General features: G+C 41.4%; 1 protein-coding gene across 2 annotated transcripts in view; it reads right to left on the bottom strand.

The window, feature by feature from the left end:
• Window positions 1–231: 231 nt before the first annotated feature.
• The window catches only part of FBXO22 (F-box protein 22), a 30,664-nt gene continuing 17,855 nt past the window's right edge, over window positions 232–13,040 (bottom strand). For both annotated transcript variants that reach the window (XM_030874879.3, XM_060293956.2), the window contains exons 6-7: window positions 6,798–6,963; window positions 232–1,748 (exon numbers count right to left, since the gene is read on the bottom strand). In XM_030874879.3, coding sequence (XP_030730739.2) covers window positions 1,331–1,748; window positions 6,798–6,963 — 584 coding nt within the window. In that variant the 3' untranslated portion in view covers window positions 232–1,330. The remainder of the gene's footprint in view (window positions 1,749–6,797; window positions 6,964–13,040) is intronic.

The following is a 13,040-nucleotide window of genomic DNA, read 5'->3' as shown; positions in this document are numbered from 1 at the left end:
ATTATGTTAATTTCTGTCTTGTAAAACACTCTGGAGATAGGCAGTCCAAATCAGTAATGGTAGCACGTCAACAAAACTGTATGGCAACCTAGGATCATTCTGTGTGATCGCTTCCACAATAGAGCACTGCCTCTTCTGTAGAGTCTAAGATGGCTCACAATCATATACACTTCTAAGCAAAAGGATCGAAAAAAGGCAAAAAAAAAAAAAAAAAAAAAAAAAACAGTCTGTTTTAAAGGACACGTTATCATTTCCCTCACATTTCACCAGCCAGAACAGTCATACTTGCAAGGGAGACAAGGATGTAGTCTTTATTCTGGTGTGCATGTGCCTAGCTGAAAATCAAAGGTTTTATGACTGTGTGAAAAGGAAAGAATGGATATTGGGGGGGAAACTGGTTTTCTCTACACAGATTTCATTTTGATATTTACATAATGAGAAATTTAAACTTGAAAAACATTTTACTGGAAATATGCCAGGATTTGCTAACTAACAAATACCATTATTCTGGGTTTTCTTTTCTAAAGGATTCCTTCACTCACTCACTAAAAGCAATGAAGTACACAGCTATCTGAGTTTCCAAGGTATGTTTTATTGGTATAAAACCAAAATAAGGTGATGTAATTGTCTCATCTGCCAATTAGTTACATAGAAGTAGGTGAAAAAAAGAATTTTCTGTTGCAATTTCTTTATTGAGGGGAAAGGAAAATTTTTTTCCTTATAAGGTAATAAAATACTGATTAGTCTTGGCAATTTATTTGACTAAGCAACTTTAGAGTACTAAAACAAAAATAGTTCTTTAACATTTATCAAATAAGTAAAAAGTCAGCAATTTGTTACAGCTTCTGAAAAAAATGGTAAAATTGTAAAGCAGAGAAAAATTTCCCAAGCCATCTGTGTATTTTTCTCCTTTATTTAAGGGAGAAAAATATCTTCATGAGTCTGCTGAAAGATCATCTAACATTGCAGAGGTAGTCATGGAATGTCTTAAATCTCCTTTCTGTTGATGAATCCTTTTTCAGTCTTCCTATGCAGAAGACTATTTAAAGTCCTATCACACAGCAGCTACATATCTGGTGCAGTATAGCCATAATTGGTTCACTTGTGCCTGATGCAAAAGCTCTCAACTCCCGGTCTTGCATTACATCATGTACAAACTTGTCCTTCACCTAATATATTAAAAACTACCAAATAATCTTCAGAATGTCAAAGCTACAAAACAGATACATATAAAGTTTTTTGTTTGTAATATACATATCCCAAGTTTCCATTTTCTGGAAAAGACAGAGCCCAAAAGTTATACATTGTGAAAGCCACTTTACAGGTGGCTTTATTTAGATGACCCAAGATGAATTAGTGCCATTATTGTTGTATAGCTGTGAAATAGATCATCATCCTTTACCTCATTACATTTCTTCAATATAAAGTTTCCAGTGACTATGCGATCACATCCAATTTCTCCATTTCCAAAGAAGCCAAATAAAGGAACACTAGGAAAAAACTTTCTAAATGCATCAGCCTCCACATTCCCCTTGTCTCTATAATACTGAAAGCCCCTACCAACACACGCAAACATGAAGCCAATGGTATTCTGCTCTGGAATGTTGGCTGCTTTGAGGCGCTGCATCGCAGCCTCAGCAGTCTTCTCGTCATTGACATCCTCATTGAGAAGCACTGTGGCACTCTGGATACGATGTCCACTAAATGACAGTCCAACCACACCGGTGGCATCAATATCCAGAGGGTTCCTAGAAAATTAAATTAGAAAAGTGGCAATATATCATGAAACACCATTCAAATTTACAGTATAAAAGAAAAATCCTCCTGATTCATTGGTTGGGAAGTGCTGCCTCAGTCTACAGTTAGTCTGAGGCTCTCTCTCCCTGATCAGAGGACTGTAATAAGGGTTAAAAATTAAACTACTGAAATTAATATATTAAAAGAATGCAGAAGGCAGATCTACGGAGAAGAAAGCAACCATTTCCTCAGTCACAGATACAAAGGGGCAAATGCATCATCTCCACAAAGATTTCTAAAATCCAACCTGAGTTTTAGAAGGGTACAGAGTATTCTTACCTTTCTCACTTCCCTGAAAAAGGAATCTTACAGTTTTATGCATATATACTATGATATGTATTAAAGCTTTTGGTATTATTTACCTCTTTGGTATCTTTTCTCCCCTACCTCAGCTGTCAAATTCTAAAAGAGGTGTATTAAATATTCAATCATGGAGGATAATTTTATTAAGAACCCATAATTCCAGAAGTTTTAAGCTCTATACTCTTTGGTCCATAAAGGAATAGACTATATTGCTGTGTCTTATTTATTGCTTTGACCTGATAATTTAGCTTAATCTGAAGGTAAAATCATACATTTTCTTTTTGTTTCTATTTGCCTGGTATTTTTTTTAATGAAATATTTTATGGTTACTACAGAAAATAAAAATAAAATGCCAATAAAGTTGTAAAGCATAATACAGTGAACACCCATCGGGGAAAACCAAGTAAGTACCTAACATTTCTATCAGAGTTTACGAAATGGGCAGGATTCACTGGGTTAAAAAGAAACTAAGACTTAAAAAGCTTAAGCACTGAGCAACTTAAGGCTAACTAGTGGCAAAACCAGTTTCTGAGGGGCAGAATCCATCTTCTGAAGTCTGCTGCTGTTCCTTTAACCTTATTACATTTCCTCTTTGGTATACAACTGCAACACGAGTCTCCTGCCTAAAAAGAATTATTCACCTTTTTTTGGAGGTAGCGGGGCTCCTATCTGGACACCATTAACATGGAGCACTGATTTACTCAATGGCTTCCCTTACTCCATGACACAGTGTAAAGACCACGTTAAAATTAATGTGTCATGTAAGAGGTAATGATTGTTGAGGGCATATTTCCCATATTAGGTATAAAGAGTAGATTATATACAGACAGCCATGCTAACAGGCTAGCACCTCAGTTATATGTCTGAGTGAGCTGCATTTCAAAAATCAACTGTATGTTAAATTGCCATTGCCCTATCTGTATATAATTTCAAAGTAAAAGCAAAGACAATAAGGAAAATTAGGCAAAAGGAGAAATAACCCACAGATAGCTAACAAGAATCAGGTATACTTATGCATGAAATCCAGTGCTTAGAGTTCAGTGCAGTTGGCTTTCCTCCCTTCTTCCTCAGGTTCCAGGGAACTCAACTTAGCTACCTGCTTTCCCTGATCCATCAGTGCTGACTACCAGGAGGGAGATGATGACTGGGATGATTTAAGCTGCTCTTAATGATACTGATCTCTAACAGTGTGTCTCCATGTCACCACTCTAGGATCCAAATACTAAACACAAATATAGAGAGAAACAAATAATAGTGCTTGCAGGAAACATCTGGAGGATGGGGCCGGGGGTGTGTGTGTCTCATTTTCTTGCTTTTGGAAACAGCTGATATTTATGTCCACTTAATTAGCTCAAACTCAAAATACTACATACTTTCATTGGAAATGGAAAAGTAGTAAGGGTTCAAGATAGAAGAGCAAATATTTTTTATCTTTGAAAACAAAAGCCCTAATAATAAAATGAAAGATGCATCATTTTTGAGCTTGAAAAAGCCTTTCAAAAGATCTAGTACAGTATTTCCAATAACGTGTGCCAAGTAATATTGCTATATGTGGAATCTAAAAAAATGGTACAAATGAACTTATGTACAAAACAGAAATAGAGCCACAGATGTAGAAAACAAACTTACTGTTACCAAGGGGGAAGCGGTGGCGGGGGGAATAAATTGGGAGATTGGAACTGGCATATACACGCTACTATATACAATATAGATAATAAGGACCTACTGTATAGCACAGGGAACTCTACTCAATACTCTGTAATGACCCATATGGGAAAAGAATCTAAAAAAGAGTAGATATATGTATATGTATAACTGATTCACTTTGCTCTACAGCAGAAACTAACACAACATTCTAAATCAATTATACTCTAATAAAGATGTTAAAAAAAAAAGATCTAGTACAGTATTCCCAAAAATGTATGCCAAGTAATACCAGTCAGCCTGCAAGATGCTCCATGGACAAAAGGTTTTGTGGCCAAACAGATTTAAGAAGGGCCACAGGTAATAATATTCCCCCTCCCTCTAAAAGATCCAAAGTACTGAGCACAGTATTAGAGGCTCTGAGAAGTTTTACCATAAAGATGTACTGTTGAACCACGCATTTCCTTTAGAGGAGGAAAACAGAGCCAGAGAGGAAGTGACATACATATGAACCATACGAAGTCCCCTGCGTACGAACAAGTCCCCTACATACGAACAAGTTCCGTTCCGAGAGCATGTTCTTAAGTCCAATTTGTTAGTTAAGTCCAACAAAGTTAGCCGAGGTACCCACCTAACACAATCGGCTATATAGTACTGTACTGTAATAGGTTTATAATACTTTTCACACAAATAATACATAAAAAACAAACAAAAAATAAAACATTTCTAATCTTACAGTACAGTACCTTGAAAAGTACAGTAGTACAGTACAGCAGCTGGCATACTGGGGCTAGCATCCAGTGAACAGGCAAGAAGAGATACGACTGGAGGAGGAAGAGAAGGTGGGAGATGGTAGAGCTGAAGGATCGGATCGCTCTAGGAGATGGAGGGAAGCTGCAATTTCACTCACGCCTGACGCTGATGGCACAGGTTCTGGTTCCTTGCTGGATTCAGTTCTATCTACCGTCTTGAAAAAGTGATGTCTCGGTAGTAGCTCTTTTTTTCTCGTCACAGATGACACGGTAGCACTGGATGGCATTCTGAACAGCTGCTACAACCTTTGTGTACCATTTTACGTCCGGGTCCTATGCCTCAAAAAGTTAACAGTGCCTCCTCAAATAAAGAAAATCCCCTCGCCATTTCCTGTGTCGTGAATCTCTTCGGTTCTTCAGTTACTTCCTCCTCTTGTTTCTCTGGGCCCTTTCTCTGGGCCCCCAATTCCATCAGGTCTTCATTAGTAAGCTCCTCATGTTGCACAGCAAGAAGTTCAATGAAGTCGTCCTCTTGCAGACCTAGCTCCAGCTTCTCGCTGAGGGTCACTAAGTTGCTGAAGACCTCTTTGGATTCCTCATCCACCTTCTCAAATCCACAAAAGTCATGAACAAAGGTTCTTCCAAACCCCATTCATGGTGACGGCCGTAACCTCACACCAAGCAAAATCAATGTTTCTCATGGCCTTGTATATTTTATAGTCCTCCCAAAACTGTCACAAGGTTGCTCCTGATTTGTCACTTGCCTTTACTGCCTGACGAAAAGTGTGACATAAATAATATTTCTTGAAAGTCATTATAACTCCCTGGTCCATAGGTTGGATGAGAGACATTGTATTCAGTGGCAGATGCACTACTCTGACGTGGGATGAAAGCTGTCTGTGAATGAGGGGGTGACCCAGAGCACTGTCAAGCAGCAAAGGAATGCTGAACGGGACGTCCTTCTCCAAGCAGTATTTCTCTACCTTCAGAATAAAGTGGTGGACAAACCTGTCCTGGAAAATGGCCTGTGCAACCCAGGCTTTGGGGTTACTCTTCCACACAACAGGAAGAGAGCCCCTGGCTATGTTTTTAAGGGCTCTTGGGTTCTCTGAATGATAAACTAAGAGAGGCTTCAGCTTCATATCGCTGGAAACACTGCCACCAAACAACACAGTTAGCCTATGCTTTGCTGTTTCGAGCCTGGCATCAAATTTTCCTCCTTACTGATGTAACTTCGGTCTGGCATCCTCTTACAGTACAGTCTCATCCACATTAAAAACCTGCTCAGGTAAATACGTGCCTTCATCAGTAATTTCTCGAAGCATTTCAGGAAATTCCTGGGCAGCTACCATATCTGCACTCACTACCTCACCACTTACTTTTACATCATGAAGGTTGACTCTAGTCTTGAACCAATGAAGCCAGCCGTGGCTGGCATTAAAAGATGTGCCCTCTGATTCTTTGCCATGTTTCTTCTTCAAGTCTTCATAAAGGCTCTTAGCTCTCTCTTGAATCAGCATTAAGCTGAGCGGGACTCGACACTGAGGCTGATCCTGCATCCACACACTGAGATGCTTCTCCATCTCCTCCATCACTTTTCCACACTTCTTCAATAATATTGTCAACATCACCGCACAGCAGACTTCACATGTTCTTGTCCTTGTTCTTTAGAATCGTGCCAATGGCTGAACGATTCATGTGATGATAATGAGCGACGTCTACCATCTTTTTGCCTCGCTCCACTCTCTCAGTTCTTTTCGCTTGGCGTTTCTTAGCACTATCAGCTACATCACCGCTGCTTTTATGCTTGCTTCCGGACATCCTGGGCTTTAATTAAAGATACTGTACTACTGTACTCTATACAGTACTGTACAGTACACAAAAGCATAACCACCTGTAGAGGATGCACGCATGTGACAATGTATGCCAGCCATGTGAACTAATTTACATGATTGGACATGCAAACGCACAAAAGTTTTGCAACCTGAAGGTTCGTTATGTAGGGGACTTACTGTATTGCAGTTACAGAGTACAGAGCTGTCAAGGGAGCTCAGTAGACAATGTTGAAAGTCAATTTTGAGGAGAGTATAAGTCCAACTAAGTTCTTAAAGGATAACATATATAAATTTCATTCTTCAAAGATAAGCAGAATTACATTGTGTGAGCCCCTCAACCTATGTCTATTGCAAAACGGAATTAATTATTAGCAATTCTTTAAGCATGTTTTTTAAAAACCCAAACACTTCCCATGAGAACATTTCCCACGATGTGCAGAAGAAATCAGAAGCACATCAGACATACTTTTCAGAGGTCAGCGATGCCAGGTTGTCCACCTGGCCTCCAGCCAAGATGACATTCATATCACTGAAAGTGCTCACTACATGCTGCAGATAATTATTGGCTCCCACTTTACAGCAATTATAGCCAAATACAAGGACCACACGAAGCTCAGGGTTATCTAAAAGACCTGCAAAGAAATGAAAAGAAACAATTAAAGATAGCCTTAAAAAGAAATCCTTAAAAAGGAATTCTTCATTTAATTATTTTGCAAAATGAAATGTTACTGCTAATGTCCTGTAAGCCTAGTTAAGTGCAATTTACTGTTTAAGCTGTCAAGTCCATTTTTTTTGGCAAACTTTAACATTACTCAAAATCTTTGATATAATTAATTTTTCATCATTAAAAATACTAAATGGCTATTTGAAAATAATACAATCAACACTCAACACAAATAAGGAAGCAACTATGTAACTGAGCAGCACCCTTGGTGGGCCTTGGTGCCATTCCACACAGCCACCACCTGGAATGGAAGGGAACACTGGTTTACGAAGCACAGAGTCAGACGCAGTGGGAATTTAAACATCCAGAGAAAATGGACAGAAACAGCACTAACCACCTGTAGTGGGTTGAATGTGGTCTCCCAAAGACATATCTACACCAAATCCCTGGAAAAAAGAATGTGACCTAACTTGGAAAAGAAAAAGGGTCTTTGCAGATGTAATTAAATCTTGAGATGAGATCATCCAGATTATCCATAGGCCCTAAATACTATACAAGTATCCTTATAAGAGAAATAGAGACAGACAGAAGAGGCAATGTGACCACAGAAGCAGAAACTAGAATGATGCAGCCATAAGGAATGTCGATGGCATCAGAAGGTGGAAGAGACAAGAGATTCACCCCTAGAGCATCCAGAGGGAATGCAGCCGCATCAACACCCGGATTCCAAACTTCTGGCCTTCTGTACTGTGATAGAATAAATGTTTTAAGCCACTAAAGTTTGTGCTAATTTGTTACAGCAGCCTCGGGAAACTAATACACCATTAAAATACAGGCCTTATCCATATATTCCAAGAAAGGGAGTGGGAGTGAAGGTGGTTTAACCATTGGAAACTCATTCCAAAGCAGGGAAATATTCAATTCTGCAGCATATGGATGAAAAGCAGCTACCACTAGAGGGCAGCATAGTCTATCAGGAGGCAGGCAGTACTCATGCTCTCCCCTACAAGCTCCCAGGCTTTCACATGTGCCTCTTGCACCTTGTTTATACACTATCAACTTGAAATTTGCCAAAGAGGTGGCTCTGGGACACAAAAAAGAAAAAAAATCAAACACCTGACTCACATTTGAGTTCCCACTGACTCAGCCACATGACTTCCATCTTCACAGACGTAAGGGTAAATAAAGGTTGCCAGAAATAAGGCTCACTTAATAAGGAAACGGGGTGGAGCAGAGGTGAATGACCAATTCCTAACACCAAATAATGATTTATCTAGGGAGACTGCCTCTGGTCCATTTCTAATTCTCTATACAGTACATCACTGATCTGGAGAGTAAGAAGGATATTAGTACAAACCAGTACTTTCAAGATACCACATACCCCAAACCATTACTAAAAGGTCTTTTTCTCCACACAGACCAGCCCAGCAAATTTTCAGAGAATGTTTTTTTTTTTTTAGAATGAATTTTTAGAGTCAAAAGAGGCCCGTGGGATCAACAGTTTACGATTGTTTTACAAAGAAGGGCTGCTAATCCTAGAAAAGTGACTGGCCCAGGACGGCATCTTGGCAGCCTCTAGACCCACATCTCCTGACTCTCAGTTTTAAGTTTTAGAAACCTAAAAACGTCTAAGTCTCTCCCTTTCCTGATTTCTAAGCTCTAGGCCCTCTTTTACAATTGCCTACTAAGATTTTCATCTGAATGTTCTATAGGCACCGCCCTTATTCATCCAACGCACACTGAGTGCTTTCAACATCCTCCTCCAGTGGTCTTGTTCTACAGCGGGACCACACACACACAAATCTAGAAAGTAGACTCACTTCCCCGCACCCAACTTGGAGAACAAATCTGCCTTAGCCCAGGCTGGCTGCCTGACAGAGCAGACAGGTCTGTATCATGTACCAGAAGGAAGGTACAATTCAAACTCCCTGACACTAAAAATTGAGGCCTAAGATACACGAGCCTGAAAAGACGACTACCCAGCTCATTCTGAGGGAAATCCTGGCACTGCCTTCAGTCCTGCCTCTGTGGGGAAACAGGAGGGCCCTCTGCTCACTACCAGCATCTGAGGACTTTCAACTTCAGGAAAGCACGCTAGCCATATTCTCAGCTCCGATGTTTGTTGGGCAGATGACGTACTCAACCAGCCCAACTATAAAAGGTGCAAGTTCCAGTTCACTGTTCCCTGAAATCCAGCATGAGATCTAAGTCACAGCAGACTGAGTGGCTGAAGAGCACATGGGCCATCCATTCCTTTGGCAGCTCTAAACATTTTTAGATTTTGCGGAGAGCTCAGTAACCAGACCTCATTGGTTTGGATCCTACAACTGCTTTTATTTTAAGGAGACATAGTTGGGGTGATGCCACTGGTGTTCATAGAGTGACATGGGGTAAGAAACAGCTTGAAAAACAAGCTATTTATTATAAGGGCATACGGATCCACTAGAATTTATCTCAGTTCTCAGAAAACTGGGAAGAGTTAATGCTTCTTCTGCCCTAGCTCAGCCAAACCTGTGGCCCACATCTAGCAAATGATGATGGTCTGTATCTCATGTACTACCCTCCATCCTGGCTGCACTATATTCCTCCTACACATGTCCCTCAACTCAGAATTCCTCCACTGATAGTCTATGTATCTTTGTATGCTGCCTTAAATTCATTTTCAAATAAGGCAGAATATAAATTCATTATAGCTATGCCCAAGCTGGAAGGTTAAATAAAAGGAGAAAAATCAAATCTAGACACCCAGTGCAGCATCAGATTCAGGAAAGCCAGCTATGAAGAACTATTCCAAAGATTGGCTAGGACTGCTTGAAAAGGCTTTAGGTCTGTGTGTTCAGATTTCTACTCTTTTTAGGGAAGCCTCTCTGAAGACAGCTGTTTTATGGCCTGTTTGAAAGTGATGTAATCTAAATGCATGTAGAAAACCTACGTGAAAGATAATGTCTACTTGAAATGAGAGGCTAATACCATGAACAATTCATAGACAGAAGCTGTGTTCTCTCTTCCTCACAACCTTAGTTTTAGCATCACTTCCTTCCCTGTATCTTTATATCCATCTTTTTTACACTAAACATGTATAAATATGAAGTCAGCATGCTAGGGCATGACTTTTGGAGTCAGACCTGGATCAGAACTCAGGCTCAATCCCTTGTAGCCATCTGACTGAGCAATTTACTAGACTTCTCCAAGTGCAGCTTCCTCCTCTAAAACTGGGGCAGGAGCAAGTCTCAAGAGAGGTTGTGATGATTAAATACGATAATGTCATAAAGAAGCATCCAACCCTGCTCAGTGCCCGGCCCCCGTAAGGGTTCAATAGAGGAGAGCTATCAAAACATGTTCTGGCTAAACTGAGGGCCCCGACCACGAGTTACACAAGTTATCAAATAATGAAATGACACTCAAGATGCTATCTCCCCTTGAATCAAATGAATCTAAAGTAAACATCATATTTAGAGGGAAAATAAAGAAGCCATGCATCCTATCCTCCAAACCAGCTAGGGGTCACCTGTGCTGCTCTGGCTATCACGTAGTTGTCATGCTTTTTTGAGATGCAACTTATTCAAAAATCTCTCTGATATCGTTCAATGAGAAGCCGTGTCACTTTACGTACATGGTAGGGGATTGAAAAAAAAGAGAAGCACCACACCAGTCAGCTCCATGAACATGAGCCTACGGCCCGGGGGCTCAGGGGCTGTATCCTGCCAGCACCATAACCTGGGAGCTGGCCCCCACCAGGCCCCTTACAGCTCTCTGCTAGTTCTCTGCTCTCTCCTAGCTCTTTGCTCCTGGAGCTGAGTGAAATCCACCACAAAGGGCAGGAAAGCCTAACAAAACACTGGCACCACCCTCCTTCTAAGTCACCTTCCTGCTTTAGAAGCTGCCCAGCTTTTTCAAGGGCTAGGCAGCTTCTAAAGCAGGACAAGTTCCGTCACTTAACTTTTAGCACCATTTTTCTCTGCTTTGCACCTGATCACTGACTGTGGCCCCCTCAAGATTCTCTATGAAATCTCCAGATAATTTAAAAACCTAATCCCTCAAATTTTTTTTGGACTCTGACTTAACAAATAATTAAAATTTAGTTTTTACACCTCTCAGTTGCTGGCAGAGTAGTCATCAGAAGACCAAAATGAAGTAAGCAGGAAGGACCCAAACAACAACCATTAATTACCTGATATTCCTAAATTTGTATCTGTGGTCGAGACCATTCTCCTGAGCTCCAGACCCACATATTCAACTGTCTAATCAATGTCCCCATCTCAAATTCAATGTGTCCAACCCAGAACTGATCATCTGACTCCTCCAACCTGCGCCCCCGTCTATTCCTTACCTCAAGGAGAAGGTACTGCGCACCTGCCCTGGCAGAAACCTCGGTGACAACACTGCCATGGTCCTCATTCTCACCCCACAACGTTTTAACCCATCACCTCACCCTGTGGACTCACGTGGGAACTTCATCTTGAATCCGCCCATGTCTCTACAACACCACTGCAATAGCCACAACAGCCCCCGTTCTCCCTGCCTCCCCTCTTGTGTTCCTCCAAAGCCATCACACCACAGCCAGAGGGGCATTTTCCAAACACCCATCAGTTGTGCCACTCCTTAGTTTAGAATTCCGGCTTCAGCTTCCGCTGCCCTTGGGCACGTCAAGATCCTCAGTGCTGAGCGGCCCCACCCTGCATCCCAGCTCCACCTCACACCACACCCCTCCTCACACCCACCACTCTCCAGATACGCTGGAACTCCTTACATTTCCTATGAGCCGGTGAATCCACAGCACCTAAATCCTGAAGGTGACTTGCCAGGCCCTTTCTATGTCCTGTCCTTTCATCTATTTTTGTCAGTAAGCTGGAAAGAAGGTACAGTACTCCTATGATACTCTTCCTGACTCCACATCTGAGGGACCTCTCCCCACTCTAGTTCACTTCTACCCAGCGCTCTGCCCAAATGTCACTTTCCCAACACCCCAGAGTGGATTAAGTCCATGATTACGCTTCCTAGCACCTCTTCTACTTGGTAACACTTACACATCTGTGGTACTGTATTCAAAGTCGGCCTGGCCTGCTAGACTGGAAGCTCCAAGAGGCAGGACAGTGTGTCTCCAACAAGCATCTCCAGAGCCCCACACATACAGGGACTGGCATATGACATGCACGTGAACAATTTTTGAATGGATGGACATTGGCTTTTATGGCACTTAGGGAACAGAGGTATTTTTGCCTTTACTCCTTAAGAATTAAGTGCTAGCCCACATACACATACACACACACACATATATATATATATATATATATTTTTCATTCCAGAGACTATTTTTAACACAGGATACCATTCAGACTTTAAAACAACCTATGCCTTGTTTAAGAAATGCACCAGTTTGGTAAGTTCTTCAAAAAGAATATAAAAGAAAGTGCGTGTGTATGTATATATATAAATTTATACGTACCGTGACAGTGGGTCCGATTACGACACTCCCTATACACAGGGTCTGGAAAAACTATAATATCACACACGAGGTCCCTGCGCACAGAGGCACTGCCTATTTCACAGGAGGCCGAGCTGCTTTGTTTGCTCACACACCACCTTCTAGTCAGAGTGGCCAAGTCTACAACGCAGGGGAAGACAGACCACAGCCCAGGGGCCAAATCCGGCATCCCTGCTTTTGTATAAAGTTTTATTGGAACAAAGCTGATTTTTTATGTACTGTCTATAGCTGCTTCTGCACTCCCAACGGCAGAGTTGAATAGATGCAACTGAGGCTGTATCACTGGCAAAACCTGTAATATTCACTATCTGGCCTTTACAGAGAAAGTGTGCCGAGCCTGAGGGACACTACCAGGAACGGGGTGCCTTCCACTGTCATGGAACATAGTTAAGAGTTGCTCCGGGTGTCTGGTTCAGGAGTGCAGGCTGGGACTCTGTGGAGAAGGCACGTCCCACAGGCTCCAACCACTCACTCCTTGCCCACCTCAGAGGCCTCCATCTTCTCGTCCACATAAAAGACAATGGTCCAATTTTAGAAGTGAAGAAAATAGTATGGAAAGA

This window comes from Globicephala melas, chromosome 2, assembly GCF_963455315.2.
Source record: "Globicephala melas chromosome 2, mGloMel1.2, whole genome shotgun sequence".
NCBI classification, from domain to species: Eukaryota; Metazoa; Chordata; class Mammalia; order Artiodactyla; family Delphinidae; genus Globicephala; species Globicephala melas.
The sequence above is the reverse complement of the archived record's forward strand: the minus strand, read 5'-3'. Positions and strand labels throughout refer to the sequence as shown.